The 26,459-nt window shown below is 50.4% G+C and overlaps 1 protein-coding gene across 2 annotated transcripts in view; it reads right to left on the reverse strand.

Moving 5' to 3' along the window:
- Window positions 1-10,411: 10,411 nt before the first annotated feature.
- Window positions 10,412-26,459, reverse strand: part of vegfd (vascular endothelial growth factor D) — a 63,453-nt gene continuing 47,405 nt past the window's right edge. For both annotated transcript variants that reach the window (XM_072514341.1, XM_072514340.1), the window contains exon 7: window positions 10,412-10,582. In XM_072514341.1, the coding sequence (XP_072370442.1) occupies window positions 10,480-10,582 (103 nt within the window). In that variant the 3' untranslated portion in view covers window positions 10,412-10,479. The remainder of the gene's footprint in view (window positions 10,583-26,459) is intronic.

Genomic DNA, 26,459 nt, shown 5'->3' on the forward strand with positions numbered 1-26,459 from the left:
GATGAGTGGGATAGGGGCCGGTCTCACCGACAGTTTGAGAGTGGGGAGGGGCCTGTCCAACTGTCGGCCTGAGGGGAGAGGAGGGGCCTGTCCAACCGGGGGGGGGGGGGGGGCGCAAATCGGGGCTGCGAACCGTCCGTGCGCGACCGTGAGGAGGAGCCGGAAGTGACGATGGGGAGGCTGCGCTCCTTGAAGTCGCTGTCAATCTGAGCAGGAAGCCTGCCCTTGCCGATAAGGTGTAAATCACACATCTTGTTTTAAAGGTGTGACCGGTGTGGTAGAGGCAGGTTAAATCGAGGCATTCAAAGATGATTAATTGAAAAGGAACGGAGGTTAGAAGAATAAGGCAGGTAAATGGCACTGTGAAATGCTCAATCCGCGAGCCTGTGGGGAGACACAATGGGCTGAATGGCCTCGTCCTGCTGTGTAATGATTCTGTGGTCAATAATAATCTTTATTAGTGTCACAAGTAGGCTTACATTAACACTGCAATGAAGTTACTGTGAAAAGCCCCGAGTTGCCACACTCCCGACGCCTGTTTGGGCACACCGAGGGAGAATTCAGAATGTCTAATTCACCTAACAAGCACGTCTTTCGGGACTTGTGGGAGGAAACAGTAGCACCCGGACACACGGAGAGAACATGCCGACTCCGCACAGACAGTGGCCCAAACCGGGAATCGAACAAAGGTCCCTGGCGCTGTGAAGCCACAGTGCTAACCACTGTGCTACAGCGCCACTCATGTTAAAATCCTCAATTTGAAGGCGCTTAGTTGACATGTTTACATTTGGTAGGGTGTCAGTTAAATAAGGAGATGTGGTGGCATGGTTCTGGCACCCTTCTTGACCAGATCTGGTGGCCTGGTTGTATCACCTTACCTCTGGATCAGAAGGAGATCTGGTGGCACAGTGGTAGCATTCCCTATGTCTGAATCGGAAGGAGCTTGGTAGCATTCCCTACCTCTGGACCAGAGAGAGATCTGTTGCTCCCTTACCTCTGGACCAGAAGGAGATCTGGTGGTGCCCCTACCTCTGGACCAGAAGCCCCGAGATCTAGTCCAAGACAGGACTTCTTGGCTGCAGAAATAGCATTTCCCTCTCCACAGATGTTCCCATACCTGAATTTTCTCAGTGCTCTGATTTTATTTCTCTGTCCCTCTTCCTCTCCCACTATATATACATTGTAAAGCAAACATGAAAACAACGTAAAACACTTATTACAAATTATTTTAATTATTATTACAATTAAATACCACATTTGTAATATGCTATTATGGATTATACATTGCTAGCATATCCTAATTATTTCAGTTTAGTAGTTTAGTTTAGTTTCTGTTTTTGGTACAATTTTCAAATAGGTTCAAGGGAACCCCAGTTGAAAAACACTGCCATCCTGGAGTCAGCTTTTTCTCTCTACAATGCTGTAAAATTCAGAATTGGGAATTGTAGTGTAATCTTAGTTCTTGGATGAGAAATCCAGAGGTGGTGGAATTTAAATTTCATTATTGAAATTGGAATATAAAGCTGGTCTCAGTAATGGCAGCCATAAAATTTCCATCAGTTGTCATAAAAACCCATCTGGTTGACTAATGTCCTTTGGGGAAGGAAATCTGCAGTCCTTACCTGGCCTGGCCGACATGCGACCAAACCCACAGCGATGGGGTTGAATCTTAACTGCCCTCTGAGAATGGCCCGGCAAGCCACTCAATTCAAGGGCAGTTAAGGATGGGTAACAAAAACTGGCTTTGTCAGTGACACCCACTTCCCACATTAATGAAAGGAAAAAAAATCTTCAGGAGCTAGCTGAGTAGCATCCACAATTCTAAGGACTTCAGCTTGTAGTAGATGCAACAAGGAAACTGATGTGACAAGTGCAGGACCTGCCCAGCTGAAGAATCTAATGGCACTAGTGAATAATGAATGCCTCCCACATAGGATGGCATTATCTGTGTCATTAAGGTTCCCAATTATGGTTGAGCATATTCCTGGAGCCTGATCGTATGATATGGCCTTCACCTTTATCAAGGTAGTTGGATCCCCTGTAGTTCAATGTATTTGCTCATGGTTTTAAGGCAGCAGTTTGAAAAAAATCTCAGAACATTGGTGCCACTGGCAAGGCTGGTACTCATTTCCAAAATCCTAGTTGCTGAATAAAGCAAGGGGATCTTCTTGGACCAAAAATGCAATTGTCTAGCCAATAAGCTAGGCTGTCAGTTTCCAGGAAATAAAAAGTGATGGAAGTTAAAAATAAGATAAAGAAATGAGATATGAAGTAAGAAGCTGAGATATTTGCCTACCGAATGAGATGGGTATTAAATCTGACCACAAAAATGTTTCCATGAATTATTGTGTTTGAAGTATTTTTGATTTCCGACAAATTTTATGAAACAATTCAACTTAATTACCTGCTTATGCTAAATTGTTTGAATTAACAAATTTTATCCCACAAAATGAAGCAGAGATACCTAAATTCACACAGTTGTACTCAAAAGCATTATTTGACAGAACATATTTGTTTTCACAATGTATTTTTCATTTACTTGGCTTGACGTTTTAATTACATTTACAAAGTGATTTTTACTAATTATTCTCTATATCCTCAGTGTCACTCCAAAGTCCTTAAAATCAAAATCTACATAATCTCTTCCTTGATGTTTGTTAATACTCTAAATATTTCATCCGAGATGTCAAAGGCAACATCTGTAGTATCACTTTGTAAATTTTCAGTGTCTGCATGTTCACTGTTTTTTGAAATGATATATTTCATGATAGACCACAATCGAAGGTCTTTCTTCTTAAGCCAAAATAAAGAGATTTCTTTATGAACCGACAAAGCTGTTATATTTTCTGATGTTTTTCAAGAAATGTTTTGATTTTGTTGTTCCCATAAGATGGACATTCAGTGGGCCACGTGGCCCACAAAAGGGTAGCAGTCGTAATTTACCATTTGAGCAACATTTTTTTTCCACTTGCACCACACTATTCACAAACCTCAGATCTACTGCCAATATAGTCTGCGTCTGTCTCATTATTCTGATGAGGATCATAGATTAAAGTTCTTTAAAGAGGCTTGGCCCTTTACCTATATTGTTGATTGTTCCTTATTCTAGTGCTCTCTGTCAAATTCTTGCTCTAAGCTCTACATTGTCTAATTGCTACCTGTTGCTTTGTCATCTTTTTGGGCTACCCTCTTCATTGGTACTATCACTTTCCCTTACCCAGTCGTAATGTAGTGTTTCAGAACCTAACTTACATGAGACAAAGCTTTGACAAAGGGTCAGCTGGACTCAAAACATTAGCTTTTTTCTCTCCTTATAGATACTGCCAGACCTGCTGAGATTTTCCAGCATTTTCTCTTTTGGTTTCAGATTCCAGCATCCACAGTCATTTGCTTTTATCTAATGATGAAGGGAAAGTCATTTGTGAAGCAGCGAAGATGGATGGGTCTGGAACACTGCCCAAAGGAATGGTTGCAGCAATATTCTGGGGAGTTCAGATGTTTCCTCCCAACAACCATAATCATTTTTCTTTCTGTGGAGTTTTTTCCTGGTTCCCATTGACTTCAGTTTAGCCCAGGTTCCTTGTTGCCAAACCTAGTCAAATTCTGCCTTGGTGTCAAGGACGATCACAACTCACCTCGAGTTCAGCTTTTTCCTCCCATGTTTTGACCAAGGCTGTAATGAGGTCCAAGTGGCCCTGGCAGAATCCGTACTGAGTGAGTTATTACAGTGTCGTGCCATTTGACAACACTTGAAGGCACCTTCCATCACTTTGCTGGTGTTTGAGAATAGACTGAAGGAGCAGTAATTGGCTGGGTTGGCCATGTCCTTTTATTTCATGGACAGGAGGCACCTGAACAATTTTCCACATTGCAAGGTTGTACTGTACTGGAAAAGTTTGGCTAGAGGCACGGCTAGTCTGGAGCACGAGTCTTCAATATTGCTGGTCTACTGTCATGGTCCACAGACTTGGCAGTATCAAGATTAAATTGACTGAAGACTGGCATCTGTGATACTGGAGACCTGAGTACTCCAAGATGGATCATCAACTTGGCTGCAGGTAGTTACAAATGTTTCAGCTTTGTCTCCTGACTCCCAAAGTCTGTCCACCATCTGCAAGGCACAAGTTAGAAGTGTGATGGAATACTCTCCAGTTGCCTGGATGAGTGCAGCGCCATCTCTGCTGAAGAAACTCGACCCCATACAGGACAAAGCAGCCCATTCAATTGGCACCCTATTCACTTAAGTCTTCACTTCCCGCAACACTGGTGCACAATGACAGCAGTGTGCATCATTTACAAGATGCACTGAAGGTATTCAAGGCTCCGTCAACAGCAACTGCCAAACCCACAAACTCTACGACCAAGGGTAAGGGCAGCAGGCACACAGAAATGCCACCACCTGCAAGTTCCCCTCCAAAGCGCACATTGTCTTGGCTTGGAACTTCACTCTTGTGTATCAATATCCTCAAATTCCCTTCCTAACAGCACGGTGGGTGTACCTACACTAGATGGACCCCAGCTGTTCAAGAAGCTTGTTCACCACGTTTTCAAGAGGAATTGAGGATGAGCAATAAACGCTGGTTTGCCCACTTCCGATGAAGGAATAAAATAATACACTGACCCCTGGAAACGCCATTGTATACTTGCCTCCAGTCTGAAAGACAATTGTTCACCATTATGCTTGTACTCTGTTGCTACTGCACCTTTAGCCCGATGGGCTTCGATTCGGTTAATACATCCATAAATAACTCGTAAACCATAATTTGAAAATGTTATTCACCTTATCTTCATAAACCCTCCTTTATTTCAGCAAAGATCTCAAATCAAGTTTTTCGGGCAGGATGTATCAGTAACAAATCTGTTTTGACCTTTATTAATTAACCCACTTTTTTTCCCCCAAGTGAATTAATTTTGCCCCAAATTATGGTCACAAAATTTTCCCAACACACATTGCAGTGATCTTCGGGCGCAAACCCTTATCTTGATTCTCCTCAGTCTGCTTAGAACTTCTCCAAATGCTGGGGGTATTTGAAGCCCTCCCTCCTGCACCTCGAGCCACATATTAACCAAGATTTGCCTCACCGCTTCCATGTTCATCAACATGTGGCATTGGGAGTCAGCCAGGAACTACCATCTTTTGAGATTCTGCTCTTTAGTTTCCACCTTAGTACCTGAAAGTCTGTAAGATTTCAAGTTTGGTTTCTTGTGTCTTTCGTTGCCACGGGGTCTGAGGCTTCTAGCTGTCTTCCTCTGCTTCCTGAAGAATAATTTGGAACCCTCTCAATGATGTCCTCGGCCCCGATAACATGCTATGTGGAATTCTCAATGACGGTTGTACAAATGATTGAGTATTGAAACACCGAGAACCTCTGCGATGCTGTATTCTGTGTGTTCCCCTGCCCCCATCCGGCCATATGCCTCACCGTGCCACTGATGTGCTCTAGACTGCACACCTGCCCCTCCTTGAGGAATTGAGACACATTCAGTTTCAGAGTGCCATACTCCTGGAGGATTCCTACCTCTTCCTACCTTGTGATGGCCATCCACCTGTTGATCTCAAAATGGTGAACACCCCTGGAATGTGAGAGCCAGTAAACCCAACAACTTCTCATATACCCTGCAGCGAGTCCAAGTGCTGCATATACGAGCAATAGGTCTCCATTGCCCTGGCTATCTTCCCAGACTTCGAACTGTCACAAGGAACAACAACTTATTACACATAATGTAATTTTTAAAAACCCATGGGATTTCACACGAGCAATCCAAAACAAACGTTTACACCGAATCTCTTAATGAGACATTAGGTCAGATGGCCAACAGCGTGGTCAAAGAGGCAGCTTTTAATAAGTGTACAAAAGGAGGGAGAAGTTTAGAGAGGGATCTCCAGAGCTTGCGACCCTGACAGCCAAAATTACAGCCACCAATGGTGCAATGATTAAAATAGGGGATTCGCAAGGGACAAAATGTAGATCTATAACACAATAATACCCATACCAGGCTAGTAATGTTCACCTGTTCTTACTTGAGAGAACTATTTTGCACACAAGGCCCTACAAATAGTAATATTATGCAAGGGTGGCGCAGTGGTTAGCACTGCTGCCTCATGAGGAGTGTCTCAAAGAAGAAGCAAGAGACAACAATTTCGGGAGGGAATTAAAGAGTTTAGGGCCTAGGCACCTGAAGGCCCAACCACCAATGGTGGAACGATGAACATAGAACGATACAGCGCAGTACAGGCCCTTCGGCCCACGATGTTGCACCGAAACAAAAGCCATCTAACCTACACTATGCCATTATCATCCATATGTTTATCCAATAAACTTTTAAATGCCCTCAATGTTGGCGAGTTCACTACTGTTGCCGGTAGGGCATTCCACGGCCTCACCACTCTTTGCGTAAAGAACCTACCTCTGACCTCTGTCCTATATCTATTACCCCTCAGTTTAAAGCTATGTCCCCTCGTGCCAACCATTTCCATCCGCGGGAGAAGGCTCTCACTGTCCATCCTATCTAACCCCCTGATCATTTTGTATGCCTCTATTAAGTCTCCTCTTAACCTTCTTCTCTCCAACGAAAACAACCTCAAGTCCATCAGCCTTTCCTCATAAGATTTTCCCTCCATACCAGGCAACATCCTGGTAAATCTCCTCTGCACCCGCTCCAAAGCCTCCACGTCCTTCCTATAATGCGGTGACCAGAACTGTACGCAATACTCCAAATGCGGCCGTACCAGAGTTTTGTACAGCTGCAACATGACCTGACTCCGGAACTCAATCCCTCTACCAATAAAGGCCAACACTCCATAGGCCTTCTTCACAACCCTATCAACCTGGGTGGCAACTTTCAGGGATCTATGTACATGGACACCTAGATCCCTCTGCTCATCCACACTTCCAAGAACTTTACCATTAGCCAAATATTCCGCATTCCTGTTATTCCTTCCAAAGTGAATCACCTCACACTTCTCTACATTAAACTCCATTTGCCACCTCTCAGCCCAGCTCTGCAGCTTATCTATGTCCCTCTGTAACCTGCTATATCCTTCCTCACTGTCGACAACACCACCGACTTTAGTGTTGTCTGCAAATTTACTCACCCACCCTTCTGCGCCTTCCTCTAGGTCATTGATAAAAATGACAAACAGCAACGGCCCCAGAACAGATCCTTGTGGTACGCCACTTGTAACTGAACTCCATTCTGAACATTTCCCATCAACCACCACCCTCTGTCTTCTTTCAGCTAGCCAATTTCTGATCCACATCTCTAAATCACCCTCAATCCCCAGCCTCTGTATTTTCTGCAATAGCCTACCGTGGGGAACCTTATCAAACGCTTTACTGAAATCCATATACACCACATCAACTGCTCTACCCTCGTCTACCTGTTCAGTCACCTCAAAGAACTCGATAAGGTTTGTGAGGCATGACCTACCCTTTACAAAGCCATGCTGACTATCCCTGATCATATTATTCCTATCTAGATGATTATAAATCTTGTCTCTTATAATCCCCTCCAAGACTTTACCCACTACAGACGTGAGGCTCACCGGTCTATAGTTGCCGGGGTTGTCTCTGTTCCCCTTTTTGAACAAAGGGACCACATTTGCTATCCTCCAGTCCTCTGGGACTATTCCTGTAGCCAATGATGACATAAAAATCAAAGCCAAAGGTCCAGCAATCTCTTCCCTGGCCTCCCAGAGAATCCTAGGATAAATCCCATCAGGCCCCGGGGACTTATCTATTTTCAGCCTGTCCAGAATTGCAACACCTCTTCCCTACGTACCTCAATGCCATCTATTCTAATAGCCTGGGTCTCAGCATTCTCCTCCACAACATTATCTTTTTCCTGAGTGAATACTGACGAAAAATATTCATTTAGTATCTCGCCTATCTCTTCAGACTCCACACACAACTTCCCATCCCTGTCCTTGACTGGTCCTACTCTTACCCTAGTCATTCGCTTATTCCTGACATACCTATAGAAAGCTTTTGGGTTTTCCTTGATCCTACCTGCCAAATACTTCTCATGTCCCCTCCTTGCTTGTCTTAGCTCTCTCTTTAGATCCTTCCTCGCTACCTTGTAACTATCCATCGCCCCGACTGAAACTTCACACCTCATCTTCACATAGGCCTCCTTCTTCCTCTTAACAAGAGATTCCACTACTTTGGTAAACCACGGTTCCCTCGCTCTACGCCTTCCTCCCTGCCTGACCGGTACGTACTTATCAAGAACACGCAGTAGCTGATCCTTGAACAAGCTCCACTTATCCAGTGTGCCCAACACTTGCAGCCTACTTCTCCAACCTATCCCCCCCCCCCCCCCCCAAGTCACGTCTAATGGCATCATAATTGCCCTTCCCCCAGCTATAACTCTTGCCCTGCGGTGTATACTTATCCCTTTCCATCACTAGCGTAAACGTCACCGAATTGTGGTCACTGTCCCCAAAGTGCTCTCCTACCTCCAAATCCAACACCTGGCCAGGTTCATTACCCAAAACCAAATCCAACGTGGCCTCGCCTCTTGTTGGCCTGTCAACATATTGTGTCAGGAAACCCTCCTGCACACACTGTACAAAAAACGACCCATCTAATGTACTCGAACTATATCTTTTCCAGTCATTATTTGGAAAGTTAAAGTCTCCCATAATAACTACCCTGTTACTTTCGCTCTTATCCAGGATCATCCTCGCCATCCTTTCCTCTACATCCCTAGAACTATTTGGAGGCCTATAGAAAACTCCCAGCAGGGTGACCTCTCCTTTCCTGTTTCTAACCTCAGCCCGTACTACCTCGGAAGATGAGTCCCCATCTAGCATCCTCTCCGCCACCGTAATACTGCTCTTGACTAGCAGCGCCACACCTCCCCCTCTTTTGCCTCCTTCTCTGAGCTTACTAAAACACCTAAACCCCGGAACCTGCAACATCCATTCCTGTCCCTGCTCTATCCATGTCTCCGAAATGGCCACAACATCGAAGTCCCAGGTACCAACCCATGCTGCCAGTTCCCCTACCTTATTTCGTATACTCCTGGCATTGAAGTAGACACACTTCAAACCACCTACCTGCACACTGGCCCCCTCCTGCGACGTCAAATCTGTGCTCCTGACCTCTATACTCTCATTCTCCCGTACCCTAAAACTACAATCCAGGTTCCCATGCCCCTGCATGGGAACATTAGGGGTTCTTAATAGATCAGATTTGGAGGAGTGCAAAAGGCACAAATTAATTGGAAAACAAGGATGAGAATTTTAAAGACAAGGCATTGCTGGAGCAGGAGCCAATAGGTCAGCGAGCAGAGGGTATTGGGTGAACAAAAGTTGATGAGAGTTTGGACTTGCGCAGCAAAGCTTTGGACGCATTTACTTTTACGAAAGGTGGGAGACCGACCAGAAGAGCATTGGATTAATTGAGTTTAGACATGAAGCATAGACTAGGACATCAGCAGGGTTTGAGCAGAAGCAGGGGCAGATATGGGCAACCTTATAGAGGTAAAGGAAGCAGTTTGGTAATGGTATGGGTTAAATATTTGTACTCAAGTGCTGATAGACAGATTTGAATTTTAAAACAAATCTCAGGCTTGTCGTATACATGTTGGAGAGGATCTAATATTGCTTCTTGAACCCATGTTTAGCCGACTCTCCATGTTATCAGGCACAGCTGTCAATCAGGCTGAGCTTTGTGTCAGATAGAAGTGCAACTGGAAGTGATTCATCCAATTTCCAGTTATGTATAAGAATTTTGTATTTGAAAAAAATGTTATTTATTTGCTGCTCGGCCCAAGGACTGGAATTATTAAATTAAACTGACTTAAGGATTTATTCATCTTAGATTGAAGGATAGTAGGCAAAGTGTCATGTATCAGTGGCAAATCTAAATAAACCATTTTGGCAAAAGTTATGATTAGAGGCATGTTACACTTGTGAAATCAAGACTCACCTACATTTTTTTACATCAACTCTTTCCTTGCGTTGACTTGCCTTTACAATCTTCTGGCTTTCATACCCAAGAGCGATGTCAGTTAAACCTTAGTTACCTCATTTGTTTCACTTCTTTCAACCTTGGCACTATTCTTCTCTGAGCTTTGGCCTTTCCTTTTACATTCTTAATAAGAAATAATCGCGAACACTGAACTGCTGTCAATGCCATGCGGAAGAGAGGCAAAGTTGCCTGTGGACTGGATGGGAATGAGAATAGGGTTGATGTGAAAGAAAAGGAAAGACGTCACATTGAGTGTCAGGATGCTGCAATACATTGTGCATTTTAACCATTAATTCAGCAAATAACTTAGACAATTTTTTTTAAGTACAGATAATATGTTCCTCACATTCTGGAAATGATAGACAAGACTTCAGTTACTGCTAGGTGGTTTAATATTTTACTTAAAATATAATAATTTAAAACAAAGCCAGAAATGTAGAACAAGCATTTTTATTAAAGTCAAAATACATGATTGCCAGTCGCTTTTCCTTGGTAAAATATGTCAGTGTTTGTTCTTCCACACACACTGGCAATGCTTATCATTGAAGATCTTCCCCACAGCGCAGGATCTGCTACGGTATAGACAGGCAGGTCTGTCCACACAACTGTAACAAGAGCAAAGAGTAGCTTAACAGCAGTCAATAAACTGACAATTGAAAACTGAATTAGTCTCAGGGAGACAAGTCCTGTTAGTATCCTTTTGAAAAGGTGGCGACAATGACATGTTTCTAAAGTGCCTAAATGTACAGGAGGTATTGGGGCTAATGACTAAAAGCTTGTCAAAGACAGGTTTTAAAGAGTGTTAAAGGAGGAAAGAGCAAGAGACTGAGAGGTTTAAGGAGGCGACCCCAGAGTTTGGGCACCTTGGCAGCCAATGGTGGAGCAATTGAAATCAGAGATGTGCAAGAATTAGATGGGTACAGATATCGCTGAGAGTTTTGGAACTGGAGAAGATTACAGACTTAAGTAGGGGCAAGGACATAGAGTGATTTGAAAGCAAGGATGAGAATTTTAAAATCAAGATGTTGCATGAGCAGAAACCAATCTAGCTCAGCAAACACAGTAGGTGATGGCTGAATGAGACCTGGAGCAAGTTATAAAACGGGCAGCAGGCTCTTGGATGACCTCAAATTTATGGAGGGTAGAATGGGACACCAGGCAGTGTTGCGTTAGTCAAGACTAAAACCAACAAAGGCACAAGGGTTTCAGCAGTAGATGAACTGAGGCAAGGGCAGAGACAGGAAATGCTATAGGGCACGATTCTTTGGAAAGATTTCTAAGTGATAGCAAGGTGGAACTGCACTCAGGCCAGCAACGCTATTCAACGTTAATTGGTCCACTTACAAGGCCCCACGGGCTTCTCGCCACAAATGAAAGCTCGCGAATTGATTCGCTGGCACCGGGCTCACCAGCCCCCCGCTAACAAGGTCGGGCAGCACTTAAACAGCACTTTCTCAGCTAACCCCAACCATCTCGCAACAATGGCGCCCAGGAGACCAGCAAAATTCGAGGATGCAGACCTGGGATGGCTCTTAGACGCAGTGGAGGCCAGGAGAGATGTCCTGTTCCCCCGATGGTCCCGGAAGGTCAGCCACAGGGACGAGGTGGCAGCGGCAGTGAGCTCCGGGAGTGTGACCAGGATGACTGGCCTCCAGTGCCGAAAAAAGGTCAAACTCCTAGACTTGACAACATGAGTGAGTAGATACCAAGGCTCCCCGCCCCCCCCCCATCCCGAGGCATTTCCACCCCCACCTGAGCATCCATTTCCCCCCCCCCCATATGACTTCCAACTCTCCATCCACCCTCCCTCTCCCTGCAACCCCCCCCAACCCTTTCTTCACAACCCCCTCCCATCACTGAACCTCGCGGGTGGCTAACGATGCCCTCTGTGTCTCCTCAGGAAAAGCTCTCCCACAATCGCCAGGAGAGGGCCTAGACTGGCGGTAGGGTGCCAAATTTAAGAATTGTCACCTCATTCAAGGAACTGCCGTGGAGGTGCCTGAGGTGGCCGAGGACAGAGGAGTCACCAACGCGGAGGCTGGCGGACGCCTGAGATGCGAGCAACCACCTGATGCCACCTGGAGGACCTGTCAAACATGAGTTGTTATTGCTTTACTGGCTGACCAATCCCTCCCACTGACCACATGTCTTCTGCTCTCTGTGGGTTCTCATCACCTCCCTGCCCTCAACAGTGACCCGCTGACAGTGCCGCCACTATCTTGGAATGATGTAACACTTACCCTGGAAGATGGGGGTGTGGGATGGGCAAGGTAGCAACGATGGTCCAGGCCTTGTCCTAAGTGAATTGGAAGTGTATGGGGGCCTTCTTGGCCTTCTCCAGGCTTTCCGGACCCTCGCCGCTGCCACCTGTCCTGCAGTCTCCGGCTAGTCCTCCACTTCCTCCCTGGGTTCGTTCTCCAGCCACTGCTGGTCCAGTGCCGCCTCATCATTCCCGTCCTCCTCCTCGGTGGGCACATGTTCCTCATCACCAACCTCCATCTCATCGTCCCGCTGCTGTGCAAGGTTGCGTAGGACACAGCAGACCACCATAAAGCGGGCGATCCTCCGGGGGGTTCACTGGAATGCACCACCGGAGCCGTTGAGGCATCGGATCCGCATCTTGAGGAGTCCAATGTACCGCTCAATGACAGCCCGGATGGCCACATAGAACATACAGTGCAGAAGGAGGCCATTCGGCCCATCGAGTCTGCACCGACCCACTTAAGCCCTCACTTCCGCCCTATCCCCGTAACCTTTTTGGGTTAGACATGGGCTTCATTGAACCAGGCGCTTCGGTCTCCAGCCTCATTACTGGTGTCATTATCCAGGTCTTCCGTGGGTACTCCTTTTTCCAGCCACCAATCCTGGGGTGTTCCTCAAAGAGGCTGGGATGACCGATGGCCCCATGATATAGCTGTCGTGGACACTCCCCAGGAAGCGTGCACATACACATTTTCTTCATGAGGTAGTCGCACACGAGCTGAATGTTGAGGGAGTGGAACCCCTTCCTGTTAATGTAGGGCACTGCCAGATGGCCCAGTGAGGGCAGGGCAACATGCGTGCAGTCTATCAGCCCCTGGACCTGGGGCATCCTGGTGATGGTGGAGAAACCTGCAGCCCTGGCAATTGTTGGGCTTGGTCTAGGTCAAAGACGATGCAGTTTTCCACTGGGGCATCCGTGACCTGTTGGATGCACCTGTGGGCTGTTACCAGTGAGATTCCACACAGGTTCCCGCTCGAGCCCTAGAATGATCCCGAGGCGTAAACGTTCAGGGCTGTGGTGACCTTGACGGCCACCGGCGGGTTCCCTCCTCCTCCTCGTGGTGCCAAGTACACGAGGAAATGGCACAGGTGCCGTACCTTCTCTTTTTTGATGCGTAGCCTCCTATGGCACGCACTGTTCTTCATCTGTTCAAATGTCCAGCGATACCTGTACACCCTGGGCTGTCGCAGGACTCCCGCTCTGGATCCCTCCCTGGCCTGATGGGCGGCCATGTCCTCAGGGTGTGGGGCAGGTTCCGGCACATGGTCTACTGCCTCAGGTATCTGCTGACGCTGCTGCTGCTGCCACCGTCTCAAACGTCTTGCCGTCCGGCCTACCAGCAGCACCACTAGGGCAAGTCCTGGGTCCAAAATCCCTGTCCATAGCGTTTGATGCACGATCAATTTCACAAAGACTAAGGTTGGGTACAGCTGTGGCTTTATTGCAATCAGATGCGTGGCCTCCTGCTGCAGCTGGCAAAATGGCAGCTAAATGGAGGACACACATATTTATACTCCTCCTACTGGGCATAGCCAGGCACCAAGGGCTACCAGCGAACCATTAGGTTCCTACCTTACATCCCCTAATACAGGTGTACAGTGGTTCACCACATTCACCCCCTGTTAAAAATGAGTCCGCCGGGGGTGGTGTGGAACTATATACCGTGTTGAACATTATTTACAGTGTCGTAGAAACAACATGAAGGGAGAGAAAAACATTTGTCCATTTAGAAGGTCCAGTTAAAGGTTCAATCTGTCTGGAGCCTTGACGTTCCGCTGGGACCGGCGTAACGGTGGCGGCGACGGCGGTGCTGGCCTGCTGTTAGATGACTCCGGGAGCGTGCCAAAATCTTCATCGTCCTCTTGCATGGGCAGGGGAAGGAGGGATGGGCTTGGTGGGGACAATGATGGAAGCACCGGGGAAGGGGAGCATGGCGCCGGGGCGGGGGAGGAACCTGACGGTGCCAGGTCCCTGAGGGAGACCGTATCTTGTCGGCCGTCGGGGTACGCAACGTAGGCATACTGGGGGTTGGTGTGGAGCAAGAGTACCCTATCCACCAACGGGTCCGCCTTGTGGAGCCGGACGTGCCTACGGAGCAGGACCGGTCCTGGAGCTGCGAGCCATGTCGGGAGCGACACCCCGGATGTGGACTTCCTGGAGAAGGTAAAAAGACGTTCATGGGTTTGTGTTATTTGTAGTGGTGCACAGTAGTGACCGGATGAAGTGCAGTGCATCAGGGAGTACCCCTGCCAGCGAGAGGCTGGAAGATTCCTGGAACGTAGGGCCAGCGGGACGGCCCTCCAAACCGTCCCATTCTCCCTTTTTACCTGCCCGTTTCCCCGGGAGTTGTAGCTGGTCGTTCTGCTGGAGGCAATACCCCTGCTGAGCAGGAACTGACGCAGCTCATCACTCATGAATGAGGATCCCCTGTCACTGTGGATGTAGGCGGGGAAACCGAACAGAGCGAAGATTGTGTTGAGGGACTTGATGACGGTGGCAGACATCATATCCGGGCATGGGATGGCGAAGGGGAACCTGGAGTACTCATCGACCACACTGAGAATATACGTGTTACAGTTGGTGGAGGGGAGGGCCCTTTGAAATCCACGCTGAGGCCTTCACCAAGCACGCACGGTCCGGCCGGTAGAAGTGCGGCTTGCACTCTGCACAGACATGGCAGTCCCTGGTGACTGTCCGTACCTCCTCGACGGAGTAGGGCAGGTTGCGAGTCTTGATGAGACGGTACAGTCATGTGACCCCCAGGTGACAAAGGCTGTCGTGTAGGGCCCAGAGTTGGTCTACTTGTGCGCTGGCACATGTACCTCGGGAGGGGGCGTCTAGGGGCTCGTTGAGCTTGCCGGTGGAGAGCTCGATTCTCCAACGCAAGATTTTATCATTTTTGATCTTGCCCCACTGCGTGTTGTTGAACATGAAGGTTACTGACCGTTGGTCAGTGAGGAGAGTGAATCTCCTGCCGGCCAGGTAATGCCTCCAATGCCGCACAGCTTCAACGATAGCCTGGGCCTCTTTTTCGATGGATGAGTGCCGAATTTCAGAGGCATGAAGGGTGCGGGAAAAGAACGCCACGGGTCTGCCTGCCTGATTGAGGGTGGCGGCAAGGGCCACATCTGATGCGTCGCTTTCTATTTGAAAGGGCAGTGACTCTTCTGCGTGCATCCCTGCCTTGGCTATATCAGCTCTGATACGGGCGAAGGCCTGTTGTGCCTCGGCCGTGAGGGGGAACTGGGTGGACTGTATGAGTGGGTGGGCCTGGTCCGCATAGTTTGGGACCCACTGAGCGTAGTACGAAAAGAACCCCGGGCAGCGTTTGAGGGCCTTGGCGCAGTGGGGGAGGGGAAGCTCCATGAAATGAAATGAATGAATGAAAATCACTTATTGTCACAAGTAGGCTTCAAATGAAGTTATTGTGAAAAGCCCCTCGTCGCCACATTCCGGCGCCTGTTCGGGGAGGCTGTTGCGAGAACATGAGGGGGCGCATGCGGTCAGGATCGGGCCCCAGAACTCCATTCTGGACCACATAGCCGAGGATGGCCAAGCGGGTCGTGCTGAACACACACTTCTCTTTGTTATAAGTAAGATTGAGGAGAGTGGCGGTGCGGAGAAATTTAGCGAGGTTGGCATTGTGGTCCTGCTGATCATGGCCGCAGATGGTGACATTGTCTAGGTACGGGAATGTGGCTCGCAAACCGTACTGGTCGACCATTCGGTCCATCTCCCTTTGGAAGACCGAGACTCCATTAGTGACGTCAAAGGGAACCCTAAGAAAATGGTAGAAACGACCGTCCGCCTCGAAGGCAGTATATGGCCGGTCGGTTTTACGGATGGGGAGCTGGTTAGGCGGATTTTAGGTCAATCGTTGAGAAGACCCGGTACTGCGCAATCTGATTGGCCATATCAGATATGCGTGGGAGTGTGTACGCATCGAGCTGTGTGTACCGATTGATGGTCTGGCTGTAGTCACGACCATTGGTGTTTCTCGCCAGTTTTAACGACTACCACTAGGGCTCTCCAGGGCCTGTTTCTGTCCTCGATGACACCCTCCCGAAGCAGCCGCTGGACCTCGGACCTGATGAAGGTGCTGCACCATCTGCTCCGGTGGCGACGGGCTTGCAATCTGAAGTAAGATAGGCAAAGAGGGAGGGGGGGTCGACCTTTAGGGTCGTGAGGCCGCACACAGTGAGGGGTGAAAGGGGCCTGCCGAATTTGAGGGTGAGGCTCTGGATATTGTACTGAAAATCCAGGCCAAGCAATAGTGCAGCGCAGAGGTTAGGAAGGACGTAGAGGCGAAAGCCGCTGAACTCTACGCCCTGGACTGTGAGAGTGACTGTGCAGAACCCTTGGATCGGGACAGAGTGGGACCCGGAGGCCAGGGAGATCCGTTGATTGGCGGCGTGGACCGTGAGGGTGCAGCGCCTTACCGTATCCGGGTGTATGAAGCTTTTGGTGCTCCCGGAATCCAGGCAAGAGGTCACGTAGCCGTTAATTTTCACCATTGTCGAAGCGGTGCCATGTTGTGTGGAATAGACTGGTCCAGCGTCGTCGAGGTGAGCTACGGGTGACCGTCACTGGTTTCAGACGAAGAGCGTTGGGGGCCCAGGTCGTGGAAGGTCGTTGGCATCCATGCCCTGTGGGGAAGGTAAGATGGCGGCGGATGGAGATCCTGCGGGGAACAAAATGGCGGCGCCCTTGGGACGCACGTTGCGGGGGCGGGACAAAATAGCGGCGCCCATGGGCGGCACGTGGACTGAGGGGGAGAAGATGGCGGCACCCACTGGCTGCGCGTGGCCCCAGGAGATGAAGATGGCGGCGCCCACTGGCCACGCGTGGTCCGTGGGGGTGAAGAGAGTGGTGCCCATTGTGCGTTTGGCAGGGGGGAGGGGGCGATAGCGGCGACTGTGCGGGCCTGGCACACTGCGGCGAAGTGGCCCTTTTTGCTGCAAGCCTTGCAGATGGCGGCGCGGGCCAGGCAGCGTTGGCAAGGGTGCTCCTGCTGACCGCAGAACTAGCATCGGGGACCCCCAGGGTGCGCAGTTTTGCGTGTGGCGCAGGTGTATTGGCTAGGCAGGGCCCCAGCTGAGGCGGTCATTTGCGGGGTCCAGGAGGGAGAGGAGGGGTGGGCCGCGCAGCTGGAGGGGTAGGCTTGAACATTACGGGAGGCGACCGTCGTGGAGGGCGCTAATTTTTTTGTCTCCGCTAGGTCGAGTGTGGCCCCTTCCAGCAATCGTTGTCGGATGAGGTCCGACCCAATCCCCGTTACGAAAGCATTGCTCATGAGGAGATTAGAATGTTCGGCGGCCGTAACGGCCCGACAGTCACAGTCCCGGAAGAGTGGGATTAGGGCCCGCCAGAAGTCTTCGATGGACTCACCAGGGAGTTGAGAGCGAGTGGCGAGTACATGCCTGGCGAAGAGTGTGTTCGCTTTCTGCGCGTAGTTCTCTTTGAGGGGTGCCATGGCTTCCGCGTAAGTTGAGGCATCCTGGATCAGCGGGAACACGCTTGAGCTCAACCTGGAATACAGGACCTGTATCGTCTGAGCCTCCGTCGGTGCGGTGGTCGCTGAGTTAATGTAGGCCTCGAAGCAAGCTAGCCAGTGATTAAAGCCTTTTCTGATGTCGGTCGATTGCGGATCCAGCTGCAGGCGATCTGGTTTGATACGGATGTCCATCCTGTAGAAAATCTGACTGCAATAAATTGATGCACGATCAATTGCACAAAGACTCAGATTGGGTACAACTGTGGCTGTATTGCAGTCAGATGCTGATTTAGCACACTGGGCTATATCGCTGGCTTTTAAAGCAGACCAAGTCAGACCAGCAGCACGGTTCAATCCCCGTACCAGCCTCCCCGAACAGGCACCGGAATGTGGCGACTAGGGGCTTTTCACAGTAACTTCATTTGAAGCATATTTGTGACAATAAGCAATTTCCATTTCCAGATGCGTGGCCTCCTGCTGCAGCTGGTGAAATGGCAGCTAAATGGAGGACATGTATATTTATACTCCTCCTACTGGGCGGAGCCAGCCGGCAGGGGCTACCGGCGAACCTGTAGTACAGATCCTACCTTACATCCCCTAATACAGGTGAACAGTGGTTCACCACAGCGTTCAATATCCGTAAGGCATTGGAAGAGGGTGTTAGACTGACATGCAGCAGTGGCTCCCAAGCCGGGACCCTCCATTCACCCATTTACCCCCCTCCGCCCTACACGGAATGCCCTGCCCAATCATTCCCGACCTGTGGTGATCCACTGTAATTGGAGATGTAAGGTAAGACCTGCACTACAGGTTCGCCGGTAGCTCCTGCCAGCTGGCTCCGCCCAGGGAGAACTGTATAAATATGCATGACCTCCAGTGCCCTGCCATTTCGCCAGCTGCAGCAGGAGGCCTCACATCTGACTGTAATAAAGCCACAGTTGTACCCATCTTTAGTCTTTGTGCAATTGATCGTGCATCAATTTAATAGTCAGATTTTCCACAGAATGGATATCCGAATTAAGCCCGATCGCCTGCAGCTGGATCCTCACTCACCCGACGCCAGGAAAGACTTTACTCACTGGCTAGCATGTTTCGAGGCTTACATCAACGCAGCGGACCCCGCGCCAACGGAGGCTCAGAAGATAAACGTCCTGTACTCCAGACTGAGCTCCAGCATGTTCCCGTTGATCCAAGATGCCACGACTTACACAAAAACAATGGAACTCCTCAAAGAACACTACACACAGAAGGCGAACACGCTCTTCGCCAGGCATGTACTTGCCACCCGCTCGCAACTACCTGGTGAGTCCATCGAAGACTTCTGGCGGGCCCTAATTCCACTTGTCCGGGACTGTGACTGTCAGGCCGTCACGGCCGGCGAACACGCGAATCTCCTCATGCGCGATGCCTTCGTGACGGGGATTGCGTCGGACCGCATCCGAGAACGATTGCTAGAAGGGGCCACGCTCGATCTGGCAGAGACAAAAACCTTGGCGCTCTCTATGACGGTCGCATCCCGTAATGCACAATCGTACCTCTCCCGCCGCGCTGCCCACCCTTCTACCCCTTCCTACCCCGACGACGACCTCCTCAGCCGGGGCCCTGCCTTCGCAATACGCTGCGTCGCATGCCGATCCGCGCACCCCGGCGGTCCCCACTGCTACTTCTGCGGTCAGCAGAAGCACCCCTGCCAACACTGCCCGGCCCGCACTGCAGTTTGTAAAGCCTGCAGTAAAAAGGGCCACTTTGCGGCTGTGTGCCAGGCCCGCGCATTCGCTGCAATTGCACCCGCTTTCGCCCCCTCCCCCACGCCAGACGCACAATGGGAGCTGCCATCTTCTCCTCCCGGGTCCATGTGTGACCATTGGGCGCCGCCATCTTGTCCCGACCCCGCAATGTGCGCACCATGGGCGCCGCCATCTTGTTCCCCACAGGGTCCCCGGACATCTCAACATCGGAAGCGCACCCGCTCGCCACCCAAAGCATCCGATGGCTACCCGCAGCTCGCTTCGATGACACTGGACCAATCTCGCCCGCACAACCTGGCCACCGCGTCGACGACGGTTAAAATCAACAGCCACGCGACCTTGTGCCTGCCTCGAGCACCGAAAGCTTCATTCACCCAGATACGGTAAGGCGCTGCTCCCTCGCGGTCCACCCTGCCAATCAAAGGATCTCCCTAGCCTCCGGATCCCACTCCGTCCCGATCTGAGGCTTTTGTACAGTCACCCTTACGGTCCAGGGCGTAGCGTTTAGTAACTTCCGCCTTTATGTCCTTCCTAATCTCTGCGCTGCACTCCTGTCTGGCCTGGACATCCAGTGCAACCTCCAGAGCCTCACCCTCAAATTCGGCGGGCCCTTGCCACCCCTTACCGTTTGCGGCCTTGCGACCCTCAAGGTCGACCCCCCTCCCTTTTTGCAAAGCTAACTGCGGATTGCAAGCCCGTTGCCACTAGGAGCAGACGGTACAGCACCCAGGACAAGACCTTAATCAGGTCCGAAGTCCAGCGGCTGCTTAAGGAGGGTATTATCGAGGCCAGCAACAGCCCCTGGAGAGCCCAAGTGGTAGTGGTTAAAACTGGGGTGAAACACATGATGGTCGTCGACTACAGCCAGACCATCAATCGGTACACGCAGCTCGACGCGTACCCCCTCCCATGCATATCTGATATGGTCAATCAGATTGCGCAGTACCGGGTCTTCTCAACAATTGACCTGAAATACGCCTACCACCAGCTCCCCATCCGGAAGTCGGACCGGCCATACACGGCCTTCGAGGCGGACGGTCGCCTCTACCACTTCCTTAGGGTCCCTTTCGGTGTCACAAATGGGGTCTCGATCTTCCAAAGAGAGATGGACCGAATGGTCGACCAGTACGCTTTGCAGGCCACCTTTCCGTACTTAGATAATGTCACCATCTGCGGCCATGACCAGCAGGACCACGATGCCAACCTCGATAAATTCCTCCGCACTGCCACCCTTCTCAACATGACCTACAACAAAGAGAAGTGTGTGTTCAGCACGACCTGGTTAGCCATTTTCGGCTATGTAGTCCAAAATGGCCTTCTCGGGCCCGACCCTGAGTGCCTGCGCCCACTCATGGAACTTCCCCTCCCCCACTGCCCCAAGGCCCTCAAACACTGCCTGGGGTTCTTTTCCTACTACGCTCAGTGGGTCCCAAACTATGCGTCCACTCATTCAGTACACCCAATTCCCCCTTGCGGCCGAAGCACAACATGCTTTCGCCCGCATCAGAGCAGACATCGCCAAGGCTGGGATGCGCGCATTGGACGAGTCACTGCCTTTCCAAGTAGAAAGCGACGCTTCAGACGTCACCCTTGCCGCCACCCTAAACCAGGCAGGCAGACCCGTGGCATTCCTTTCCCGCACCCTTCATGCCTCTGAAATTCGACACTCATCCGTCGAGAAGGCGGCTCAAGCTATCGTTGAAGCTGTGCGGCATTGGAGGCATTACCTGGCCGGTAAGAGATTCACTCTCCTTACGGACCAACGGTCGGTAGCCTTCATGTTCAATAACACACAGCGGGCCAAGATCAAAAATGATAAAATCTTGCGGTGGAGAATCGAGCTCTCCACGTATAATTACGAGATCTTGTATCGCCCCGGTAAACTCAACGAGCTCCCAGACACCCTCTCCCAAGGTACATGTGCCAGCACACAGGTGGACCAACTCCGGGCCCTACACGACAGCCTTTGTCACCCGGGGGTCACCCGATTGTACCATCTGGTCAAAGCTCGCAATCTGCCCTACTCCGTCGAGGAAGTAAGGACAGTCACTAGGGACTGCCAGGTCTGTGCGGAGTGCAAGCCGCACTTCTACCGGCCAGACCGTGCACGCCTGGTGAAGGCTTCCCACCCCTTTGAACGCTTCAGCGTGGATTTCAAAGGGCCCCTCCCCTCCACTGACCGTAAAACGTATATTCTCAGTGTGGTCGATGAGTACTCCAGATTTCCCTTCGCCATCCCATGCCCCGATATGACGTCTGCCACCGTCATCAAGGCCCTCAGCACCACCTTCGCTCTGTTCGGTTTCCCCACCTACATCCACTGTGACAGGGGATCCTCATTCATGAGCGATGAGCTGCGTCAGTTCTTGCTCAGCAGGGGTATAGCCTCCAGCAGGACGACCAGCTACAATCCCTGGGGAAACGGGCAAGTAGAACGGGAGAATGGGACGGTTTGGAGGGCCGTCCAGCTGGCCCTACGGTCCAGGAACCTCCCAGCCTCTCGCTGGCAGGAGGTCCTCCCTGACGCTCTGCACTCAATCCGGTCACTATTGTGCACCGCCACTAATAACACACCCCATGAACGTGTTTTTACCTTCCCCAGGAAGTCCACATCCGGTGTGTCGCTCCCTACTTGGCTCGCTGCTCCAGGACCGGTCCTTCTCCGTAGGCATGTCCGACTCCACAAGGCGGACCCCTTGGTGGACAGGGTTCACCTGCTCCACGCCAACCCTCAATATGCCTATGTTGAGTTCCCCGACGGCCGCCAAGGTACTGTCTCACTCAGGGACCTGGCACAGTCAGGTTCCACCCCTACACCCCACCTCTCACCGCGCTGCCAATATTGACCCCACCAGACCACCCCCCCCCCCCCCCACCACTCCCCTTTTCCGCACAAGAGGACGAAGAGGACTTCTGCATGCTCCCGGAGTTCCCCGATGACTGGCCAGCATCAGAACCACCACCACCGCCATCGGGGCCACCTCCACCACCGCCAGCACCGACTTCGCCGACACCTTTACGCCGATCCCAACGAAGCACCAAAGCACCAGACCGGCTGAACCTTTGACGGACTCCGGACCGTCAACATGGACTTTTCTTTCCCTACCACTGTACATAATTGCACTAATTGTATATAGTTTCACGTCACCTCCGCCGGACTCATTTTTAACAGGGGGTGAATGTGGTGATCCACTGTAATTGGAGATGTAAGGTAGGACCTGCACTATAGGTTCGCCGGTAGCTCCTGCCGGCTGGCTCCGCCCAGGGAGAACTGTATAAATATGCATGACCTCCAGTGCCCTGCCATTTCGCCAGCTGCAGCAGGAGGCCTCGCATCTGACTGTAATAAAGCCACAGTTGTACGCAACTTTAGACTTTGTGCAATTGATCGTGCATCAAGACCCCAGCGGGCTCCCCTCACCAGACCCTGTACCCCGGACACCCGCTCAGACAGTCACCTGGACCGGGTGTTGGTCCCCTCCCCGTGGCACTCACCCACCTTCCGACCATGGACATGTCCCTGGAGCCATGTTCCATCCCCTGGGTGCTAGTATCTCAGCTGCTGCATGTATGCTGTTGCCTCCCACAGTGTTCAGGCACATGGTCTGATTGGGATGCAAGGCAATAACTTCCACATGCTACGTGGCCCGTCCACCCACAGGTATCCACTTAGGAGGTGTGAAGTGCTCACTTAACCACAATTGCCAATTCCCTATTAGTAATAGCCTTCAGTCGCATGGCCAGAGGCTTCAGCGGTCAGAGGGGGTTAAGCGGTCAGTGGGGCAGACGGGCAGGGACAAGGGTTGCCCCAGAATGGATAAACACGATCCAGCGGTTGGCATGGTGGTGCTGCGTGCGGTTGCCCCTCCCCCCTGGTTACCCCTCTCCTCCCTTGTGAAGGGTCCCCCACACCTGCCGAGGGTCCCCCCCCCCCCATCCGAGGGTTCCCCACCCCCTGCTGAGCACTGGGACAGCAAGCCCAGTGTCCCGCACTCTTTGCCTGTGAGCAAAAATGGTTCCTCAGCTCCTCACTGAAGCTCTTCCATCAGGTGCACGTTTTTAAAAAGGAATACTAATCGGCGCCATCGTGACCATTTGCTAGGGATGGGGATGAATGATGGGAGGTCGTTAGATGTGGGGTGGCTCCTGTTAATTGTATGGAAATAGAGCTTAAGTGGTGATAATTGGTTTCTCGCCGTGCTATGGCGAGATCCCGGTTTCGTCTATAGGAGTGGGCCGGTTGCGTCGTAAACTGTTAGCCGCCTGGCGCGGTTCTTGTTTTTAGCCTCTCCTGCTACTCACCGGCTTTGTTTCGCTCAAGTGAGAGCGTAATGAAGCCGGAGAGTCCTGCCCATAGAGTGGGAAATAGGTGCTGGCTAGGGAAAGGAATTTGTGATGGGGACTGAAGGCAATAGCTGCAGTGTTCCCAATAATAAGTTTGAGGAAATCTCTTTTCATCTCCCCTGCTGGATGTTGGAAAAGGAGTGTGATAATTTAGAGTCAGTGGAGGAGTCCAGAGAGGTGGTGGTGAGGTAGAGCTGGGTGTCAACAGTGTAGACATGGAAATTGACCATGTTTTTTCAGATGATATAAACTGAGGGGCAGCGTGCAGATGATAAATAGGATAGATCCTTGGGAGATACCAGAGGTACTGATGCAGGAACAGGAAAATAAACCATGGCGAGTGATACTCTGGTGGTGATTTGATAGATAAGGAACCAGGAGAGGGCTGACCCACCCGACTGGATGGCAGTTGGAGAGTACTGGGAGAGGATGGTGTGTTGACCTGTGTCAAAGGCTGCAGACTGATCGCATAGCATTTCATTTGTAAATGATATTAGCTGTTTTGGTACTGTGGTAGGCTATATTAGGGGTATCGCAGTACCTAGGTGGGATGTATCTTATACTGTCGTATGAGTGGTGGAACCTGCCTGCTGGTTCCGCCCAGCAGGCGGAGCATAAGAGTCTGTGTTTCACCCACAGCAGTCATTCAGTACCGGAGCTGCTGGGGTAACTACTTGTTCATTAAAGCCTTCAATTGGACTACAATCTCGCTTCAGTAGTGATTGACCGTGCATCAGGTACTATGGGAGGGGAGGAAACCTAAATGGCGGTATTCAAACATAGAATTCTGGGAAAGATAGGCGATACACATTCAAGGATTTTGGAGAGTAAAAGGAGTTGGAAATGGGCAGTAATTTTTAAGGGCAGCGAGAGGGATCAAGGATGGATTTTTTGAGAGAGATGATGACAATAGATTTGAAGGAGATGCTACTTAAACGTTAATAATAGCGGCTAACGGGGGCAGCACGGTGGTGCAGTGGGTAGCACTGCTGCCTCACGGTGCTGAAGTCCCAGGTTCGATACCGGCTCTGGGTCACTGTCCGTGTGGGGTTTGCACATTCTCCCCGTGTTTACGTGGGTTTCGTCGCCACAATCCAAAGATGTGCAGGCTAGGTGGATTGGCCACGCTAAATTGCCCCTTAATTAGAAAACATGAATTGGGTACTCTAAATTTATTTTTAAAATAATAATAAAATAATAGCGGCTAACATAGGGGCCAGGAGGGTATGTGGATTGTCAAAGAATTTTGCAGAATTAAGGGCAAGAGAGCAGCAGGTGTCTCAGAGAAAATGAGCTAAAAGAGGGCTTGAAGGGAGCTGAGAACCTAGAGCACATTGTAAGTTAGGGAATGTATTGGGAGGCCCATTTGGATCCAGCAGGACAGTAACAAAGCCTGATCCTGTAAGTGGACTGGCCACCCGACTTTGCATTGTGCTGTTGGCATATACTGTTATCGGGACTGTTCAGCACCCAAAATGCACTTGCTGTATCTTTAAACATTTACTGATCAATCTAATGAGCACTGAGCCAAACTGCCAAGAACGTTTCCGATTGATGTCTATTGTATGTTGACTCAGCTGACCCCGGTAAAGGCCGCAGTATAGGGCCGCACATGTGGCATTGATATGTTTGGATAATCACCAAGGGATCCCACTCTGAATGACGATCGGAGAGAGGGTGATTGTGGTATATGTCTGAAGAATGGCAGCAGAAGGTTTTCTGATAATCTCCAGCAACACCACAGCAGGAAAACAGATTAAAATAGAAGTGGGAATGTGCACTTTTGATGTATTTACTGCAGAAACATGGAGTTGTGTATCCAATAGGAACGAGCTCCATCCAGTTGGTCAGTGATGCTGCTCAAAAATGTGTCATAAAGTATGGATAGTTTCACTGAACTTTTCAAAACTTTCTCCAGTATAATCATTGTTAGACAATATCAGCAGCAGACTGCTTAATATGTTCATATGAAATTGCTGTGTTGGTTTTAGTGAAGAAAGGTTGGCTGCTTAAAAGAACCAAAACTGTCTCTCCTCCTCCCTCGCCCCCACCCCACCCTTTTGTAGTTTGTTGTCTGTTTTATTTAACTCACCGGCCTCTCCCAACTCAACCTCACCCTCCCCTACTTGGCCGCCTGTCCCTGCACTGCTCAGTTGCTCCCATGAACATATTCTGACGTCTCACCTTTTTCCACCATTAGCGCTCTTCATCACTTAATGACACCATTAACAGGTTGATCAAGGTGAGGGATCTGTATTTGGAGGAAGGATTCGCCAGCCTGGAGGAGCTAAGGGAGAGGGTAGAGCTGCCGAGGGGTAGTGAGTTCAGGTATCTACAGGTTAGGGACTTTGCGCGAAAGGTCTGGAGGGGATTCCCTAGGTTGCCGGGATACACCCTGTTTGAGCGACTACTGCTCCTGGATGTGGAAGGGAGGGAAGAATTGGGGATATATACAAGTGGCTGGGGGAGCAGGGAGGTGAGCGGGTGGGAAGATCAAGGAGAAATGGGAAGCGGAGTTGGGAGGGGAGATCAATCGGGGAGTATGGAGTGAGGCACTGCAAAGGGTAAACGGGACCTCCTCTTGTGCAAGGATGAGCCTGATACAGATTAAGGTGGTGCACAGGGTGCATATG

This window comes from Scyliorhinus torazame, chromosome 8 (genome assembly GCF_047496885.1).
Source record: "Scyliorhinus torazame isolate Kashiwa2021f chromosome 8, sScyTor2.1, whole genome shotgun sequence".
Taxonomy (NCBI): Eukaryota; Metazoa; Chordata; class Chondrichthyes; order Carcharhiniformes; family Scyliorhinidae; genus Scyliorhinus; species Scyliorhinus torazame.